The sequence below is a fragment of the Choloepus didactylus genome, chromosome 2 (assembly GCF_015220235.1).
Source record: "Choloepus didactylus isolate mChoDid1 chromosome 2, mChoDid1.pri, whole genome shotgun sequence".
NCBI classification, from domain to species: Eukaryota; Metazoa; Chordata; class Mammalia; order Pilosa; family Megalonychidae; genus Choloepus; species Choloepus didactylus.
The window spans coordinates 79,094,118-79,114,236 of record NC_051308.1 but is presented as its reverse complement, the minus strand read 5'-3'; the positions used below and the strand labels follow the sequence as shown (position 1 = coordinate 79,114,236).

Below are 20,119 nucleotides of genomic sequence, written 5' to 3'. Positions count from 1 at the left end.
AATTTGAGGAATGTTTACCACATGCTAGAGGTTCTGCTAGACACTTTATATTTAAGGAGCCAGTTAAGTGGCAGGTTTGGTATTTGAACTCGGTCTTGACTGACTCCAAAACCTGGGATTCTCCCCATTTTGCTCTTGGGTCACCCATTTTAAAAAGAATGTTGGGATCTCAGATGCTTATGATTTTTTTTTTCCCTCCATTTACTCTTTTTTTTTTTTTTTTTTTGCTAGAGACCTATTTATAACATGAAAACTCTTTCTTGGACAGTGGAGAATCGGAGAATAATGAGTTGTCCCTGAAAACTAATTTTGGCAAGTGGCAATCATAATAACTGTAATTTATTGACTGCTTAGTAGGAATAGTCCCTGCGTTAAGTAATGTATATACTTTTTTTAAAAATACAGTTTTTTTGAGATATATTCACATACCCTACAGTCATCCACAGTGTATAATCAACTATTCACGGTACCATTAAGTAGTTGTGAATTCATCACCGGAATCAACTTTTGAACATTTTTCTTACTCCAAAAAAATTAATAAATAAAAATAAAAACACCCAAAAAACATTCCATCCCCCCATCCCACCCTATTTTTCATTTAGTTTTTCTCTCCATTTTTCTACTCATCCATCTACACACTGGATAAAGGGACTGTGAGCCACGAGGTTTTCACGGTGACACAGTCACACCATGTAAATGACATAGTTGTGCAATCGTCTTCAAGAATCAAGGCTACTGGGTTGCAGTTCGACAGTTTCAAGTATTTCCTTCTAGCTATTCCAATACACTAAAAACTAAAAAGGGATATCTGTATAGCACGTAAGAATGCCCTCCAGAGTGACCTCTTGACTCCATTTGAAATCTGTCAGCCACTGAAACTTTGTTTTGTTTCATTTCACTTCTCCTTTTTGGTCAAGAAAATTTTCTCAATTTCACAATGTCGTGTCCAGGCTCATCCCCAGGAGTCATGTCCCACGTTGCCAGAGAGATGTATACCCCTGGGAGTCAAGTCCCACGTAGAGGGAAGGGCACTGAGTTCACCTGCCATGTGGGCTTAATGAGAGAGAGAGGGCCACATCTGAGCAACAAAGAGGTTCTCTGGGAGAGACTCTTAGGCACAATTATAAGTAGGCTCAGCCTTTCTTTTACAGCAACAAGCTTCACAAGGGCATGCCCCAAGATTGAGGGCTCATCCTACCAAACTGACAGTCTTCAGGGTTTGTGAGAACATCAGTAACAACCCAGGTGGGGAAGTCCAACATTTCCACATTCTTCCCCAGTTCCCCAGGGATCCCTGCAAATGTATTCTCGTTCTCTGCCCAGATTACTTTGGGATACACTAACCTGTACCAACCTATGAGACATCACTCCTATTCAAAGTTCCATATAATTATGGAATTTGAATAAACTAACTGTACCAATTAAATTATTTAGTGTGCTACAGAAAATACAGATCCTGCACCAAATAAACATCTCTTTCCTTGGTCTCACACAGAAGTTGAAGTTTTAGAACATAGTCAATATTGTCCTTTACCCTTTGGTTTGATTTGCCTTAGTCCTAACCAGGTCTGCTTCATTCATATCTCTAATTGAGGTCTAAACCCTCTTACAGCTTTTTTGACAATTGTTGTTTGAGGTAATACTGACATTCATAGCTGCCAGGCTCTAGCTCTGAGTTTCAGTTGTCACATAGGTACCCAAAGTTCCAGAGACTTACCAGGATATACACAAAGATCTCAGCATCTCAGAATTTAGAGATAACCGTTACAACTCAAGAATAGATTTGACTGCTTTAAGAGCTTACAATATAGGGAACATTACAACTGAGCATTCCCCTGATAACCTGTACTCTAAGATTCAATTCTCAGAGTTTACACATTATAAGTTAGTCTGTATTAGTGAGGCATTATAATGTTTGTCTTTTCATTTCTTGTGTTTAAGTACTGTATATACTTTTAAGAGTCCCGTAATAACTGAAGTATTCCAGTTGTACAGATGAGATATCTGAGACAGATAGAGGTTAGGGAACATGTCCAGGGTCACACAGAGAATTAGTGAAAGAGCCGGGGTTTAACTCATATCTTAACCTTTGCACTATGTGGCCTCTACTTCTTTTCTTTCTGAGAAAAAAGAAAAAAATATTTGTCTTAAGTAATTCTGCAGGACCCTCTTGTCAAATCATTTTTTTGATGAATAAATTTTAGTTTTTAGAACAGGTTTAGATTTACAGAAAAACTGAGCAGATAGTATAGAGTTCCCATATGCATAGCACCTAGTTTCCTCCATTATTATTATTATTTAACAGTTTTATTCACAAACCACATAGTGCATCCAAATTGCAGGATCAGTAGCTCCTGGTACACTCACAAAGTTGTGCATTTGTCACCACAGTCAACCTGAGAACATTCTCATTGCTCCAGAAAGAAAAATCCCATACTCATCCATACCCCCAACTATTGACATCCAGCACTGGTAAGGTACCCTTCCACAACTGATGAAAGAGTACCATAATAACACTATTAACTATAGTTCATAGTCTGTACCAGTTGCACTTTTCCCCAAATACCACACCGCTTTTAACACCTTGTAGTAGAGACAAACACCCACTCCAGTTCATGTAAGGGCATTCTTAAATTTGTACAGTCAGCCACAGTCATCGTCCACAGCAGGGTTCACCACGCCACATGGTCCCATGTTTCATCCTCTAGCCCTCTTTCCAGTGACATACACAACCCTAAACTGCCCCCAAGCATAGTCACACCCATAATTCAGCACTGTTAATTACCCTTATAGTACTGTGCTGCCATCACTTCTATCCACTTCCAAACATTTACAATCAAAAAAATTCTGCACAAATCTTGCATCAGCTGTCCATTCTCCAGCCCCCTCCCCCTCCCAGCAACCCATACTCCAGATGCCAGGGTCTGCCCATATAGTTTAGGAACAAAGGGTAAGGGTGTAAATACACTGGACTTTGGGTAGCTAGTTTCTGGCTCATCTGCTGCTACTCTTGACCTTCTCCCGCCATTTACTTTGTATTTCTGTGTATCCTTCCCATTACAGTCTTTCTTCTTCCTTCTTGCCCTGGAGCTTTTTCTCTTCTTCAACTTTCCAGTAGCCCCTCACTGGCATCACTGCCTTATCCCTGCCATCTGGTGCTTAACTCTGCCTCTGACTTCATTTGCCTTTGCTTTGCCGGCCCTCACTCAAGCCCTCTTCTACTTTCCCTCCCAGTGTTCTAATCCCTATTCACCAATAGTATGGAAACATAGAATGGAAAGTACAAGAAGAGAATAAAAGACAGCCTTGACAAGTCCAGCTAATAATGTTTCAATCCTTCCCAGGCTTTTTCAAGGAAAAAAAAAAAAAAGGAAAGGAATAGGCTCTGTGCTTCCCTTTGTTCTTTCTCACCAGGAAAGATTCATTCTAGCCCCAGGTTTCAGAGGCAGCCTGTATCTGGCAGCCTTCCCTGGTACAGAGGAAAACTGTTCTGGGCCTCAGAGAAAAAATGTAGGGTCCTGCTCCGAGTCGGCATCAAGGTTGACTGTGCCTTCACTCCCTGAAGGGCAAAGTGCCTTAGCTCCCACCCTCAGGGCTTAGCAAATGTCACATGCCTCATTGCTTCAGAGGCCCACCCTCTACATAAATCTTCTTAGCCTTTCATTATCTGAATGAGAAAGATGTGTTTCTTGGGGAATGCCTTAAAATAGGAAAACATTTTGCTGCTTTTGAAAAAAGGGTTCCATGTCTTCTCCTTGCAGATTAAACACAGTAAATGACCTCTTAAATAGTTTTCTGGGGAAGGAAAAGAGGTCTAAATAGACAGCATTATTCTTTTTGTTCTGGTAATTCTATTTCTTGGCTTGGAGGTTATACATCATGGGAGAGATGACTTCATACTTAGGAAATTTTTTATTAAACATCTTAACCAATTCTAGAAGTATTTTATAACCTATGGGGTTTTCATATTATTTAATACAGTTACATAAAATCTCTGCAGTCATCAAAAAATCTGTGGTTTGAACATAACAGCAGCCAAAATGCTTGACCTCAGCCCTGTTTCTCTGCCTGAAGGCTCCTGAGGGTGAGGTTTGTACTGTCTTTGTGTAGCTCCCAGCCAGGTCATCTTTCTAGTATCTTCTTATCAGGAGCTATATGGGTGTGATTTCTGGTGGGCTAAGAAATAAAATGAGTATTGCAGATATCATCGTGTTCCATTCTTCCCCTCTTCCTCTGTTCTGCAGACAGTTTTTATGTTTTGGTGGTTTTTTTTTTTTTTTTTTTTTTTTTTGGCTTTTATAAAAGGAGTTTATTTGGTTACACAGTTACAGTCTTAAGGCCTTAAAGTGTCCAAGGTAATGCATCAACAATTGGGTACCTTCACTGGAGGATGGTCAATGGCGTTAGGAAGTCCTCTGTTAGATGGAAGGCACGTGGCTGGCGTCTGCTTGATCCCAGGTTGCATTTCAAAATGGCATTCTCCAAAGTGTTGCTCTTGGGGCGTTTTGTCTTCTCTTAGCTGCAGCTCCTCTTCAAAATGTCACTCTCAGTTGCTCTTGGGGGTTTTGTCCTCTGTTAGCTTCTCCGGAGCAAAAGTATTCTTTCAACGGCTGTCTTAAAACTGTGTCTCATCTGCATCTCCTCTCTCAGCTCCTTTGCAGTCTTCAAAGTGTCCCTCTTGTCTGTGGCAAGCTTGCTCCTTCTGTCTGAGCTTATATAATGCTCCACTAAACTAATCAAGCCCCATGCTGAATGGGCAGGGCCACAACTCCATGGAAATTATCTAATCAGAGTTAACATCTACAGTTGTGTGGGTCGCATCTCCATGGAAACACTCAAAAGAATTACAATCTAATCAACACTAATATGTCTACCCATACAATATTGCATCAAAGATAATGGTGTTTTGAGGGGACATAACACATTCAAACTGGCACAGGGGTGATGGTAAAAAAGAATCAAGGATGACTACTAAGTTTGGGGTTTAACAAGATGATATAGTAAAGATTGGGAAAGGAGATTGGGGGTGAGGGGACATTAGAAATTCCTGTTTGGGCCGTATACGATTTGAATTGTTTATAAAACATTCAAGAGGAATTATTGTAGGTAGCTGGATTTACAAATTTGGAACTCATTGTCAAAGTCAGTGATGACATAGAGCCTTCAGATTAAATGAAGACATTTAGGGAGCGTGGGTAGAGGAGAGTTGAGAAGAAAAGGAAGGGAAGAGAAGAGGGGCCAACATTTTGAAGTTAGCAGAGAAGGAGTGTTTGAGTTATGAGGAAAAGCCAAGAATGAACTCTTCTCCACTGAGCTCCAGATTTCTATATCCAGTGCTTATTTTATAATGATTCCCAAACAACCAAGATGTTATTTTCCTGTGTTACTGTTTGTAGCAATTCTGGGATTTACCTGTGAGCCTCTAGTTAAATGTGCTTATTTATTCTAAGAAGGCAAATATTTCCAGACTTCCTTTTGACTCATGGTTCTTCTGCAGGAAACACCAACCAGTCTTTTTCTGACCTCAGCATACTGTTACCTGACTTCAGCATTTGGAAGTTCAGACTTTTCCCTGTTGGCACAAGTCCTGCTGTGCTTTTTGTTTTGGGAGGTCTTCTGTATTTTGTTTTTGTTCTCAGCATTTCATGCCTGAATAAATTCCATTTGAGTCACTGAATAGCTTCTTAAGAGAAGAATTATAGATAGAAAGCCTGGATGCTAGTTGCCTCCTCAACACGGACTAGTAGTGGAATCTTGGACAAATCCCTTAGCCTCCCGGGGACTCAGTTGCTTCACTTCTAAAATGTATGCTGAAGTGCTTCTTATCCAGCTTTGATTTCGTGGGTTATAACTACTTCTTTCCAACCACTCTTAATATCCTTTTCTCTTTCTTGCTGCCATGATTTTCCTGGCAAAACCCCAATTCTTGTTGAACTCAATTTGTCCTTTCTGGATGCCACTGTGGGGTGCATGAGTCCAAATTCCATAGGACAGGCAGCAAACTGGCAACTCCAATGAAGGTGTTTCATGAACTCCTCAGGAAGTGCTTTGCTGGCTAGCCAAGAAGCTGCAGACAGTTCTTTAAGTCCCTTGATAGTGTTTCTCTCTCTCTCTCTCACCTCAGGACCTTTGCTTATGCTGCTGCCCCAGTCTTCCCCCAGCTCACTCCTATTTATCCATAAGGTCTCAGCTTTAATATTATTTCCTCAGGGAACCATCCCTGTAGCCTTAACCAGTTAACTCCCTCTGAGGTTAAATGCTCCCATCAGACCGTGTACTCGCCCATTGTGAAACTCGTACATAGTTTTTGTGAATCAGGAAAAGAAAGAGCACTCAATAAATATTAATTTAACAAATTCTCTTCAGGAGTCTGTTTTCTTAGAAGGAAAAGTGTTAGTAAAAGTTTACATATTGACGTCTGAGCACGTCTTCCTTCTATAGTCCTTCAAGTAGGTTGGAAAAGACTCCCCACACTACACAGTTCTGCACATTACAAGGATTGCTGAGGTCGAAAACACAATCTTGGTTGTCCCTCTGCTGTCACTTTTGGACCCCTGCCCGATGGCCCAAACCCCAACCAGCTTGTTCAGATACAACCCCTCTTGGTCCTGAGGAGTTTTGCTCTGTAATCCACCTAGGATTACTTTGGAAAGAAGTTCGTGTACTGGCTTTCTGCCTGCCTGAGTGCAGATCATGTCACAATCTTAGAAATCACTACTTTGGTTTATACAAGTCATTCAGGAATCATCTCCTGCAGTTTGTATTACAATTTGGTGTCCCTCAATCCACACAGGGTCTGTTCTAGGAGGATCCTCGTGTGTGTGTGTGTGTGTGCACGCATAGTGTGTGCAGTGTTCAAAGCAGTTGTCTTCTTCCAGCAGGCCTGGAGCCACACATTATATCATGGGTTGTGTTCGATGTCATCCTTTGTATATATATATGGCAAATTCTTTGAGTTGATTTCCATGAGTTCTGATTGATTTTCACTAAGTAACTATGTTTTCCAACCCCTTCCTCTTGTGACTTAATGGCAAGGAGGTAAGGCAGCTGACAAGTTATGTTTCTCTCCAGGTACCTCAAAACATCCTTATTGACATTATCTCATTATCTCATTTGAAATCACTGTGGTTCATTGTCAGGCACACCCAGCCATGCACACCTATGAGGCACCTTCCCTAGGATGGATCCTGTGCGAATTAATTGTAGGCATTATGATGTCCCTTCTCTGGATAGGGGGCACAGTGGCATTAACTGGCCTATCTGAGGTCGCCAGCAGCACAGCAAGGATGAGAAATCAGGGTTTCCTTCTCTAGGCCTCCTTTCTTGCTCTGTGCAGTCAAGCGGTTTCTGTGGCCTAAGAGTCACAACCTTTCCTGTAAGTTTGTGACTGTCAAACCAGGTTTCCCCTTTAAGGTTCTCTGCATCCTCCCACTCGGTTCTGGTTAGACTGATAGTTAGCGTGTAGGGGTGGAGCCTGGAAGGGTAAGATAGTAATCCTGTTTTCTCTGTCATGGTTTTGTGATGTTGCTTTCCTTTTTGAAATCTTAAAAGTTTCACATTTGTATCTGCTTCTTAGTCTGTCAAGAACAAAAATTTCTTCCCAGGACTGGCAAACATAAAGCCACTGTGAGCTTTGGGCGCATGTCCAGGCCTTTCCAGAAAGCCTCACTCCCTGGCACCCTGATAAACACTCTGCTGATAGGAGGGCAGAGGTCTGCATCTTGTTTTATTGTGCTGTGCGCGTATATGACTTTTTCTTCCCTTTTGATTTCTCATCCTCCTCCCCCTTCATGCCTTTTTGTGTGTGTGTGAGAATACTTTTTCTGGCTAATACGGTGCCTGGGTTTGTGGTGAACTTTCAAAGCCTTCTTAGACCAAGCTGTGGGAAGGTCACTGTCACAAAGGGGAAAATGCGTGGATTACCAGAGCTAGTTAAAAACATCAGACTGAGGAGGATAGAACGTGTGCCCAAAGGCGAGTCCAATTCAGACCGAGATCCGTCTTTAGAGCACCCCAGACCTTCCAAAGAGGTGAGGTCTACACAATTGGCCTTACAGAAAACTCACTCAAGTACACGGAAGTATAAACAAGGATATATCTTCTGTAAATTTTGTAGTTGTGAGAACCTGAAATTAAATGCCTTCCCATCAGTGGAAGAATATTTACATTAATTATGGTGTGTCCATGCAATGGGACACTGTGTAGCCTCGAGGAACATTAAGGAAGTTCTGGAGATAGTGAATGGAGAGGGGTCTGTAACCTACTGTACAGCAAACAAACAAACAAAACCCACCTCGATTTTGTTGTATATATTTAAATATTTATATATATCCACGGAAGAGTCTACAAGGAGATGCACCAAACTGTTAACAGTAGGTCATGGGAATAGGATTAGAAAGAAGGGGGAGTCGATATTTTGCTTTTTTAGTTTGGAGACATTTGTAATATTTACCTTTTTTTGTAATAAATAATATGTTTTATAATTTAAAAACTAACCGTTATGGCCAGTAAAGGAGTAATTGATATATTAATATTACTGTTTTTTACCTGTAATTTTGAATTTCCATCTGGGTCACAAAATTATGGAATACTGAGTGGTCATTCGGTGGTTTGTCTCATTGTTAGGCTGATGCTCTTTTAGATTTTTATCGTGTGATGTGAATTATCACTTCACCTCTCTATATCTGTTTTTTTTTCCTTTAGTGTCTTTGGAAGACTATCCTGACACTGAAATACTAAGAAAGAAAGTTGTTTTGAAAGTAGTGAGTAGTTGTATTAATTAGATTAAATCACCCCACTTTTGAGAATTGCAGAACTGTTCCTTTGTAAGAGTCAATTTGATGTATACAAATGTTAGGTTTTCTATTTTTTAAACTAGCACCCCACTACCTGCAATAATTCTGGACTCAGTGCTTATCAGGAAAGAAGGAAAATTATCCATAGAAAAAGTCATATTCTTTATAAAAATGAAGTATTAGAATGTTGCTTCATCATTTTCGCCTTTAATTCATGAGATTTGGTTTTAGTGAAGAAAGGAGAAACAGCATGAGCCCTCAAAATATAGAAGTCCATTGATTTCATTTTATTCAGGCTTTCAGTTAATTCCAGAAGCCCAGATTAATTTATTCTAGCATTCTGGAAAGGAATGAAACCATCAATTTCTTCAGTCTGGACTAAAGATTTAGAGAGCATTGAATTATTTGTATGGTTTTTAATTTTGACTTTTATTTGAAGGCTTTACATCATCTACTTCAGATATGTATATATGAATATTATAATTCTAAATTCCTTAGTGTCCATAGCAATTAAAACAATACATTTATTTTCCTTGTTTGTACTTCAATTCCAAAAGTTAAGTGCTAAGTTGGCTTTAGTCATGTTTATGCCTCAGTCATAATTTGAAATCAGGATGTGTGAAATGTAGACACACCTGTGAAAGCCCAGCCTGCAGTTTCACATATATGTATAATGACTTTTAGTCCAGTTATAGTTTAATTAATTAAATCAGCAATTTGTTTGAAGTGTGATTAGATGATAATGATAACTTTTAAAATTTAAAAAGAATTTTTTGTTGAAAAATTTGATCAGTTAAGTGTTTAACTAGGACAAGGCGTTGCGTCTTTATCGATGAAGCATACGTTAATTAATTTATAGTCCCCGCCATGTTCTCCAGCCATCATCATCAACAAATGTGCCGTCTCTATGAGGGTGGCTGGTCCTTAATGAGTCAAAGTAATATGCTATTTTCCAGGGGACCCAGCCCAGCATGTGCCTGACAGAGGAGTGTCTGCAAAGTCATCTTTTGAATTCGAAGCTTAGAATAATAGCACTCAAAACTCCTACCCTTTTTATCGTTCAGCTATTTATTCTCTTCCCTTGAGTGAGGGGCTGCCTTTAACCTAAAAACAACACACTTGCGTTATTAGTAATATATCTGAAGGGAGCTGTGTACATACGAATGATGGGGTCTCTTTCTTTGCCCTGTGATCTTGTTTCAACCAAGAAGGACTCTGAGTGTGACCCTTAAAGCTGGTGGGAAATTGCCTTCCCAGTGGTTCTACAGGTCAAGATTTTCCCATACTATTTCTCCTACTTGAAACATACTCTCCTCTAGTAATTTGAGAAACAAAAGGGTAATTCTATGAGGGTATTTTTGGTACTCATTCTGAAACCGTAGTGAGCTTTGTAAAATTAAATTTATGCATTTATCTCTTCCAAATTTAGGAACTGCCTTTCATCAGATGGATTTCTGGCCTACTGACACTCCATTATTTCCTAAAATATTAGTATGGTAAATTTTGTGGTCTCTGATTTGAGCAAATCCAGAACAGGAGACCACATAATCTAGTTGTGGAAAGATTGCTTTGAAGTTGCTTCAGTACTTACTAAATCATTTTCTACATGTTTTTTCTGCCCAGTATGGATTTTTCCAAAGTTTAGGTTCCTTTTTTTTTTTTTCAATTTTAAACCTCATCAGTCTGTCTCCCCTGCCCCCAAAACCACCTCTTAAAATAATGAAGTGTGGTCAGCTTGTTTTCAAGTGCTTTATTCATGGATGTTGCCAGGTACTTTTAGACAAAATATCTGTTGACCACCTGCCCAAGTTTTCCTGATTCACATCTGGGATAGGCTCCTGTGTCCAGCACTTGCTTTGAGTCCTCACAGCCAGTTGAGTGCAATGACTCTTCATTTCTCTTTCTCAGTGCAATTGCCTCAATCCTGAGAGCCTGGCTTGACCAGTGCGCTGAAGACTTCCGAGAGCCCCCTCACTTCCCTTGCTTGCAGAAACTGCTGGACTATCTCAAACGGATGATGCCGGGCTCTGACCCAGAGAGAAGAGCACAAAATCTCCTTGAGCAGTTTCAGAAGCAAGATGTGGAAACTGACAGTGAGTACTTGTTTGCTCCCAGGGAAAAAGCTAGATTCTGATTCTCCAGCCTCCGTGGTAGAGAAAAGTTCTCCCTATGTTTCCCTCTGGAGGACAAACTGCTGGAGGATTGGTAGTGGACATAAAATTGTCAAGACTATTCAAGTGCTAATCATAAAATCTTAGAGCAAAGAAGAGGATTTTCAGGACCACTTAAACTGCTTCTCTCATATTACAAGGAGGAGGAAACTGGTTCAGAGGAGTTAAGAAATTTCCCAGGGTTTCTCCTATTACCATGAAGAAGAATGTCTCCTTGATTTTTTTTTTTTTTAACCTTCCTTTGCCAACATGTACCATTACTAGCTGAATTTGCATTTTGTCATCTTACTAATGGTTCCTTCTTTTACATATGAAAATCCATCACAAATGACCCCATTCAGCGGGCAAATAATTAAATCCGTTTCTGCTCCTCGCAAAAGCTTGGAAAAGGTGTTTTTCCTTTAGCAGAGAAAACATCACTGAGATCTGTCATTTAGGGTCGCTAATGGCCTCATCAAAGGAAGTTTTCTGTGGCTGTTTTTTCCTATTTGAGGAATTGACTGCCTGTTTTCAAGGACAAAGGAAGGGCCACCACTGCAGGTCACAGGGTGCTCGGATTTGAAGCCAGTGAGAATGAGGTGAGGACAGGCCTCCAGCAGGACATTTTATACCCTCACTGCCTTGCTGGGCAGTGGTTGGGCTGACCTGCTTGGAGCTTCTGACAGGCATTTCCTTGAAGGGTTACCTGATTTCCTCAGTGAGGGAAGGAAACAAATCGTCAACACCGATAAGGGAACCTACAAGAGCTCCAAAGGAAATAACCTTAGATTCCAAACAGTACCTGTTGAATTTTTTATGTATGGGGGTCTGAAGAAGGGGAAATGCAGTTGCATCACGAGAAGTGACTGCCAAGTCCTCTGTATCTCAGATGACTTCATCTGCCTGGAATGTTGGAATACCAGGGGCTCTCCTCCAGCTGCCCGCCTCCCTGCCTGTCTTTGAGTGGAGAACTGCTGTGCTGGAGCTCAGCTCCTGCATCACATCTGCGCTACCCCTGGCTCCTGGCCTAATTGGGAAAACGGTGGGACCAGTGGTTCATTGTTTCCAATCCGGGGACTGGAAGGCACAGCTCATTTGGCAGGCTGAGGCAGGGGTGAGGGAGATTGTCTGACTTTGGAACAACTTTTAGGCAATACCCAAGAATGAATTTTGTCTACGTTCAGAAAATTTTAATCAAGAAAACTCCAAACTTTCCATTTATTAAGTACTGGAGTTGTTACTGAAAAGGAAATTTAGGAGCTCGGTTTCTATTTGCTGATTCTACCTAATCTCACTCCAGGAAAAGCAATAAATTATCCTACATGTTTTTCAAAAGTAACATTTTGCTTCAAGTTTTTACTTACCTCTGGGAGGGAGTCAAAAGCATAAACAGTGAAGGCCTGGACTAGGCCCCTGAAGGGAAGGGACCATGTATTCTTCAGGCACAGCCACATCCTAGGCCCAAAGCAGGGACGCTGTGAGTGTTGGTTAAGTGAATGGATGAGATCAGTGTTAGCACATATTTTCCTCGGCTAAAGTAGATCAGCCTCAGCATTATGGAATGATTGGAATATATGTATGTGTATGTTTGTGTATGTAAACACACACACACACACACAATAGCTAGCAAGAGGAAGAGAGGCCCTCTGAACCTTTGTTGGGAATTCCAAATTTCTGGTTCCTCCATAGAATGAGAGAGTACCAGAGTTGTGTGGAGGAAAAGTGGTGAAATTAGACTGCTTAACACCCTCCATGTCATAGGGTTTTAGCTTTCGTTAGCCCGTGTCTGGTTGTTTTCCAGACTCTGCAGGCAGGCCGTGATCCTCATCTACCTTTTCCAGTCATAACTCAACCCCATTCACATCAGCATCTTTAAGTCCAGGGTGAGGGTGCCATCCTTAAGCCACGTACCTGTCCTCAGAGTAGGCAGGTACACATGTGGTGCCACGAAGGGGTCGTGATGTAGGGTCCACTCTCAGCACCCTGTTCTTCCCTAGAAAACCAAGAAAAGGCCACCCCTACTTGTTCAAGCTGCCTAAAAGTCTTTTATTCTACAAAGAAAGGGAGAAAAGGCTTAAAATATAAACATTCTGGGGGAGTACTAACACACTGATTTAAATTTATTCTAATATATAACTGAAGGCAACTAATTCTTTTTCCTGGAACAGGTTTGACAGGAAGGACAGCTAAGAGTCAAATGTGAAGGGAGATGAAGTTGGGAAACATCCCAGGAATTAGGGAAAGTTTCCAGAGAAGGGAAACTGGGAATTCAAGTTAAATCAACCAATTCCATAATCTTTCCAACTGGAGACTTGAGGTCCTATTCTATGTGCAAGACTCTCTGGCATTTTGTTTGGTCTCCTGATAGTGATTTTCTTTCACTTCAGGCTGTGCCTTATGTAATTTGAGAATTGATGATTTTATCTGCAATAAAGCTCAGTTGAATTTAGTTTAAGGCTGTTCTCCTAATGCTTCATACATACTTGACTTGAGGTGGAAGCTGAAAGCTGCTCTGAATGTTTTGGGAATTCTTGGACTTTATCAGCATTTCTGACTCTAAAGTGGCCCACCCTACTCCCTGAAGCCTGCCTGCCCTAATGCCCAGTCCTTTCAGGCTTCATGGTTATAAGCAGCCCAGTAATAAAGAATTGCATGATTGGGGTTTAGGAATTAAGTGGATTAGTCCTGGAGCTAATTGGAGGGTTTGCAGGAGCAATCCCCAAGCTGAAGGCAACCCCCTGAATGTAATCCCTGATTTGTTTCTCTAGACTTTGCCAACCTGGCTGTCTTTGGCCTAGGAACCAGTGGTTTGTCATGAGACCTCTGAACTTAGTAACAAATCTAAGGACGAGCAGAGACTGAGAAGACTTCCGTTTCACTTAGATTTATTGTATTTTCTGTTCTGTCCCATGGGTTTTCTGAAGATTAGCCCTTTTCTTCCTAAGTGAAGGCAGTCCAATTTGACTCCATAAACAAGGCTATATTCCGTGGCACCAAATTACTTAATTTTTTTCCATATGTGAACAGATGGGCTTCCCAACACCATCTCCTTCAGTTTGGAAGAGGAAGAGGAACTGGAAGGTGGAGGGTCAGCAGAGTTCACGGTCTTCTCAGAAGATCTCGTGGCAGAACAGCTGACCTATATGGACGCGGTATGTGTTCTCTTTGTGCCTCCAGTGTGCTTCCGTTTAAAATGTGGGGCAAGGATAGCACTAGTGGTCCGGGGAGGACAGTGTGGTAATGTGATTTGTTTTAAGTATTTTTGAATCCTCCAGAGAGGCCATGTCTGTAAATGCAGAGTTATGATGTGACTTGAATCAACCATCTGAATAACTCAGGCCCAAGCTCTTCTTTCTTCTTTAGGCCCAAGTTTAAAAAAGGTGCTTTTTACTTTTCACAACCCAGAGGGAGGTAAGAATTCTACTCCAAGTGAAACAAAACCTTACCCTGTGCTATGGGTATTTCTCTCCCTTTAGACTCATAAATATTTCAAGATCTGAACTGTTTATTTGGAGGATTGTAAAGGGGTCAAAGCAGGATAAAATCAATTCACTGAATCCACATGTGACTGTATCTGGCAGCTCATTTCCACGTGTGCTTTCTGTACTTTTGAAGTTTCGGTGTTTTATGTTATTGGTACTTATTTGATTACATCAGCCACATTTCATAGCTCAGTGTTCATTGGAAAATGCCAGTTAAAGAGAAGAGGACTATTATGATTATTACAATGATTTTTGCTTTTCTGCACTTACCACTTTTGAGAAAGTAGTTTAGAAAGTGGGAGTTTCCACCTAATGAATATGCAAGTAAAATATTAGAAGTAAATCAGATAGTCTATATAAAGTAAATCTTGGTGTTCCCTCTGTCATACAACTCCTACACACACATCTTATATTGAATTGTGCAAATCAACATCTGATTTGTTCAACAATTTTTCTTTTGTTCTATAAGTGGTAGCAGTGATTATTACTTTTAGGAAAAGACCATGAAAATAGACTTCGAGCCTCTCTCTTTCTCTTACTGAGTCCAATAGATTTTCCTTTGCACCTTATTTTCTTCATTTTGAATAATGTGAAATAGTGACACTGGCAAATGTGGCATGTGCTGTACCTCTGTGAGTCACTTTTCAAGTGACTGACTAGCATCCATGTGCATTCTGAACAGTTCATAATTGTGAGTGACAGGGATCTCCATGGATATGATTTTGAGGTCAAAATAATCTTAAACACTTTTTTTTACAATTAGTGGTATGGATTTTTACCTGGCTTTCCTTACAGGACAGAAAAGTCAAAATATTTTAGGTCATTTTATTTTGTTTTGGTCATGGTGTTCCATTTACTCAGTTGAGCAGATTTTAAAAGAACATGGGAGCTCTTCTGATCAGTTAATGTATTAATTATTTACTTTTGTCTTTTGAAATGGACACCATGTGGCAAATCAAGTCAAAAAAGATTATTTATCCCTCACAAAATGCTAAGTTACAGATGATCCAGATGACGTGCTTTGCCATGTGAAATGTCTGTGTTGTCCTTAAAGTCAATTTCCCTTTTGTTCCAGCAACTATTCAAGAAAGTAGTGCCTCACCACTGCCTGGGCTGCATTTGGTCTCGAAGGGATAAGAAGGAAAACAAACATTTGGCTCCTACAATCCGTGCTACCATCTCTCAGTTTAATACCCTCACCAAATGCGTTGTCAGCACCATCCTGGGGGGCAGAGAACTCAAAACTCAGCAGCGAGCCAAAATCATCGAGAAGTGGATTAACATTGCTCATGTAATTACCTTTTTAAGAATACTCTTCATATTTAGTAGATATTGGAGACTCTTCTGTCATTCTCCTTAAATGGTTTAGCCAATTGGTTGAAAAGCCATCAAAAGACTACATGTGAGAGCCCATTGGATTTTTGTCGTTATTGTTGTTCCAAAGTAAGGAAAAAAGTTATTTTGCTTAACTTGGGCACTTATTTCTTTTTTTCTTTTTTTTAAAACAAAGATTCCCCAGTCACTTCTTTGGCTTGTGCCCACCCTCTCCCCGCAAATGCTCCCTCTCCAGGGTGAGACGTGTCTGCTTTTTCCTTTGTATTCACCACAGACTGAGTGTTGTTTTCTGCCCTGTGTTTGAAAATATAAACCCATGGTCTGAGTGTTAAACAAACTGTTCTTCAGCCTATAATGGTTACCCATCTACCCTTCTGGTGCCTGGAGGCAGGTTTGAAGAACAGCAGGTTCAAATTTGAAGAGCAGATTTGGAATCCTGAATCATTTTTGTAAAGGTCTGAGGCACACAGATCTCACATTGATCTGGGGCTTTTCTGAGGGCTTGAGACCTGAAGTTGGAGGGCAGAAGTATATTCCTAGGCCTGAATTACATTTTTGCTGAGTTTCAGACTCTACTCTGTTGGACTAGACTATGGCTCATATACCACATGATCTTCACTTCTCATCTCTTTTCATGACTGAAAAAATGTGAACAGTAAACAGTTAGTTGGTCAACAAATATGTTATGAACTCTAGGTGTGCATAAGCTACAATATCATTTACTTTGGGGACCTATGCAGAATAGAACACAATTAAATTGGTTCTACAGGTGGTCAAATGTTGTGGTCAATGTGGAAGCTGAGACAAACTGGAATTATCTCAGTCTGCACAGTAGGGGAGTTAGGGTCCTGTTTTAGTTTCGTAGGCTATTTAAAGCAGATACCACGAAATGCGTTGGCTTTAAACAATGGGACTTCATGAGCTTACAGTTTGAGTCATCATCAAGGCAATGCTTTCTTCCTGAAGACCAGTTGCTGGCTATCCTTAGCTCCTCTGCCACGTGGCACAACACATAGTGGCATCTGCTGGTTTCTCCCTTCTCTTCCAGATTTTGTTCATTTCAGCTTCTTGCTTCTGTGGTTTTCTCTTGCTCTCTGCATTCATCCCATTTATAAAGGACTCCAGTAATAGAATTAAGTCCCTTGCTGAATTAGGTGGGTCACACCTTAACTAAAGCAGCCTCATCAAAAGGTCCTACTTACAATGGGCTTAAACCCACAGAAATGGATTAGATTTAAGAATGTGTTTTTCTGGGGACATACAGCTTCATACCACAGCAGGCGCTGTGGGATAAGTGCTGTATGAGTGGAGGAGGGAGAGAGAACTTCTGACTGGGATGATCATGGAAGTCTTCATGAATGAGGTCACATTCGAATTTAGTTTTCAATAGTAGATAGGATTTTTGGTATTTGGGGAAGGTATTTTTTTTCCTAGACAGAAGAGATTACAACGGCAAAAACTATGTAATCAACAATTTTGAAAAATAATTTTTATATAAATATCCTGTATTTTTTGCATTCTCTCCTGTTTTTATTTATTAAACCCCAATCTATAGGGCATGATGCCTAAGCCTTTCACATTGTTTTTTGTTGTCTTCAATTAAAGAGCCAAGACATAAATTGTGCCAGAGAATTTGCCTTGTATTTGGGTCTTCAGGTGGTCTGTTGGCCACAGATTTTTTTAATACATGAAAAAAATGAGCAAGAAACCTGTAGTGTCTCATGCAGCTTACACTGTTCCTATACTGAAATGAGCTTATTTCTCAACTAAGAAGAGCTATTGAAGAAGTCTTGATTGAATGAAATATAGCATGGAATTCCTCTGTATTCTTAGAATGATAAGAAAGTATTGTTTTGCCACAAATGCCGTAGCATTTACTGTCTTCTACATTTCTCAAAGGCAAATGGTTTAAGTACCCAAATCTATTCACTTGCCTATAAAGTCTATAGCAAGGATATAGCATCTGTGGCATCTGTGTATGTGACACACTTGGCTCAAACACTACTTTTTGGTCCAAATTAAATATAAATTGTGCATTTATGTGACAGTAAGAAATAAAGGTTGAATAATATGAAATATAGCCCAAATCCCATAGCATATACTAAAAGCCAGGACTCTTTACTCTTGGTGATATAGTTTCCTGATGTTGAGCCTGTTGTGTTCCTTGAAATTGTGTTGGGTAACTTAATAAAGTAATGAATCTCACAGATGATTTTCCGCCAAGATTTACTTTACTTTTCCTATATTAGTCACAGTCAGTTTTATTGAGAGGATGTTTGACAAATGATGATAATTTTATATGTAGAAAAGATTTCTGAGCTAATATGCTATGTTTTCTTGGACTGGCCTTTATAGTACTTTTCTACTTTCATATCGCATCTCCTGGAAGAGACTTCTTTTTCTAGAAATGGGGCCAGATGCCTATTGTACTCTTTTAAACCCTTGGCTTAAGCCTCTTTCTGAATAATGTGTTCCACATGTTTATTACAATTTGCATGAAATATCTGCCTGAGTTCTTTTATTTATTGCAAGTTTCCTGATTTTTAGAACATAACTTGGATTCTGAACCTTTGTTGAACCATGCTCTCATTGGCTTGCTTTCCAGACTGACTACAATTCCAAGCATTTTTTTTTCCTTCTTTCTTTCTTTTAAAGTAAGGGGAGGACACTGAGGCATTTAAAAGGGCAGGCATGACTTTTGTAAAGTACTTAGGCATTTGCTCTTAAGAAAATGTTTGGGGGTTTGTTTGTTTGGCATAGTTTTAAGTAACCAGATTTTGGCACACCGCCTGCTAAATTAGAGAATGCTGGTCTTCCTTTAAACTCAGGGTTAGCATTACTTCATGAAATAATCCTCTAAGCGACTTGCATTTATGTCCAACCACTCTGACCCCTTGCCCCAGATGATCTGCACAAAGCCAAACACTGGCTCACACTGCACTCACTGCTAAGCAGTGACTGTACCACACTCCCATGCGTCTGTATAGGAAGTGTCCCCTTTGACATAGACATAGCCCACTCTCCCTGTGTCACTGCTTCCCCATGCCAGCCAGGAATGGGGCTCTCTCCCTGACTGCTGTACTGTCCTGCCATTCATTCAGTAGGACTTTGACTCCCGAGGTTACTGACTACTGATGCTATAGACCCCACATGGTAGCTTAAATTTCAGAAGTGGGGAGCCTTTCTCCTTACCTAGAATATGACATCTAGAATGTTTCCTATTATCTTCTTATTTTGTTTTAAAACACTGCCAAAATGAATTTTGTTTTGAACACCCCTTATTTTGGGAGCATTGAAGTGTTGAGGTATTTCTGAACATTTATAGTTGTGGGACAAACCAATCTGAAACAAAATGAATGTGTATAAAAATATTCCCTCTTGGCTAGAAGCATAAAAGCCAAGGTTCAACTTGTGGTGAGTTTTTATTGCCAAATTATATACACCTCTCTGGGCAAATGGTTGGTCGTGTGATGTTCGATACCATCTGACCTCGAAGTGGCTGCTGCCCTGTTCATTTTGTGGGTTTAGGGGATGCAGTGATCTTTCATGTGTATTTTTAGGGCATCTGTGTGCTTTTAGCAGAAGAAAGTTTGCTTTCTCTAGTGTAGCTCTGCAGACTCACCTCCATTACTGTTTTTACTGGGAAAGCTGGAAACGATAAAATTGTAATAACAACGCAAAAAAATATATTAGAGGGAGAAAAACAAGCATGCAGTGCCAAAATCTATAAAGTGTCTCGGTGACTGGGGTGGGAGTAAGGAACCATTTTTGATGTTCAGTATTTATACAGCTGCCTGTTTAGTGGTAAGAATTCATAGCAGCTGTGATACCTCTAAAACAGGAAACCACCAACTCACTGTAATATTGATATTTAAATGTATTTTATGTTTTAATCACTCCCCATACAGGAATGTAGAATCCTGAAGAATTTTTCCTCCTTGAGGGCCATCATTTCAGCACTGCAGTCTAATTCCATCTATCGGTTGAAAAAGACTTGGGCTGCTGTCCCAAAGTAAGTTCCCAAGTGTCTCTTCTGCTTTTCCTTGGCCAGGGTGACTAGTTCCTGCCTAAATGCTGTGGGTCCTCCCTTTCAGGGCTTGTATTATGTAACTAAAGAAACATATTTGGAAGCCTCTATGTGTTCCAGGCAGTGCTCATTTTACACATAATCAATTAATGAGGTTTGAGGCAGGGCTGCTGCAGAAATCAAACCCATTCTCAATGTGGGCCAAGAGATAAAGATTATTGTTTTTTTGGACCATTTTAAGGAGGTGCTTACTATCTAGAGTTTGAGGGGATAAGATTGGAGAATGATGAAATTACAGCAATTTTTCCATTACTTCTTGTTATTTTTCAG

The 20,119-nt window shown here is 40.2% G+C and overlaps 1 protein-coding gene across 5 annotated transcripts in view; it reads left to right on the top strand.

The window, feature by feature from the left end:
• RGL1 (ral guanine nucleotide dissociation stimulator like 1) overlaps positions 1-20,119 on the top strand; it is a 266,774-nt gene that overhangs the window by 205,131 nt on the left and 41,524 nt on the right. For all 5 annotated transcript variants that reach the window (XM_037825184.1, XM_037825183.1, XM_037825186.1 and 2 more), the window contains 4 exons: positions 10,704-10,888; positions 13,973-14,097; positions 15,503-15,718; positions 19,671-19,774. In XM_037825184.1, coding sequence (XP_037681112.1) covers positions 10,704-10,888; positions 13,973-14,097; positions 15,503-15,718; positions 19,671-19,774 — 630 coding nt within the window. The remainder of the gene's footprint in view (positions 1-10,703; positions 10,889-13,972; positions 14,098-15,502; positions 15,719-19,670; positions 19,775-20,119) is intronic.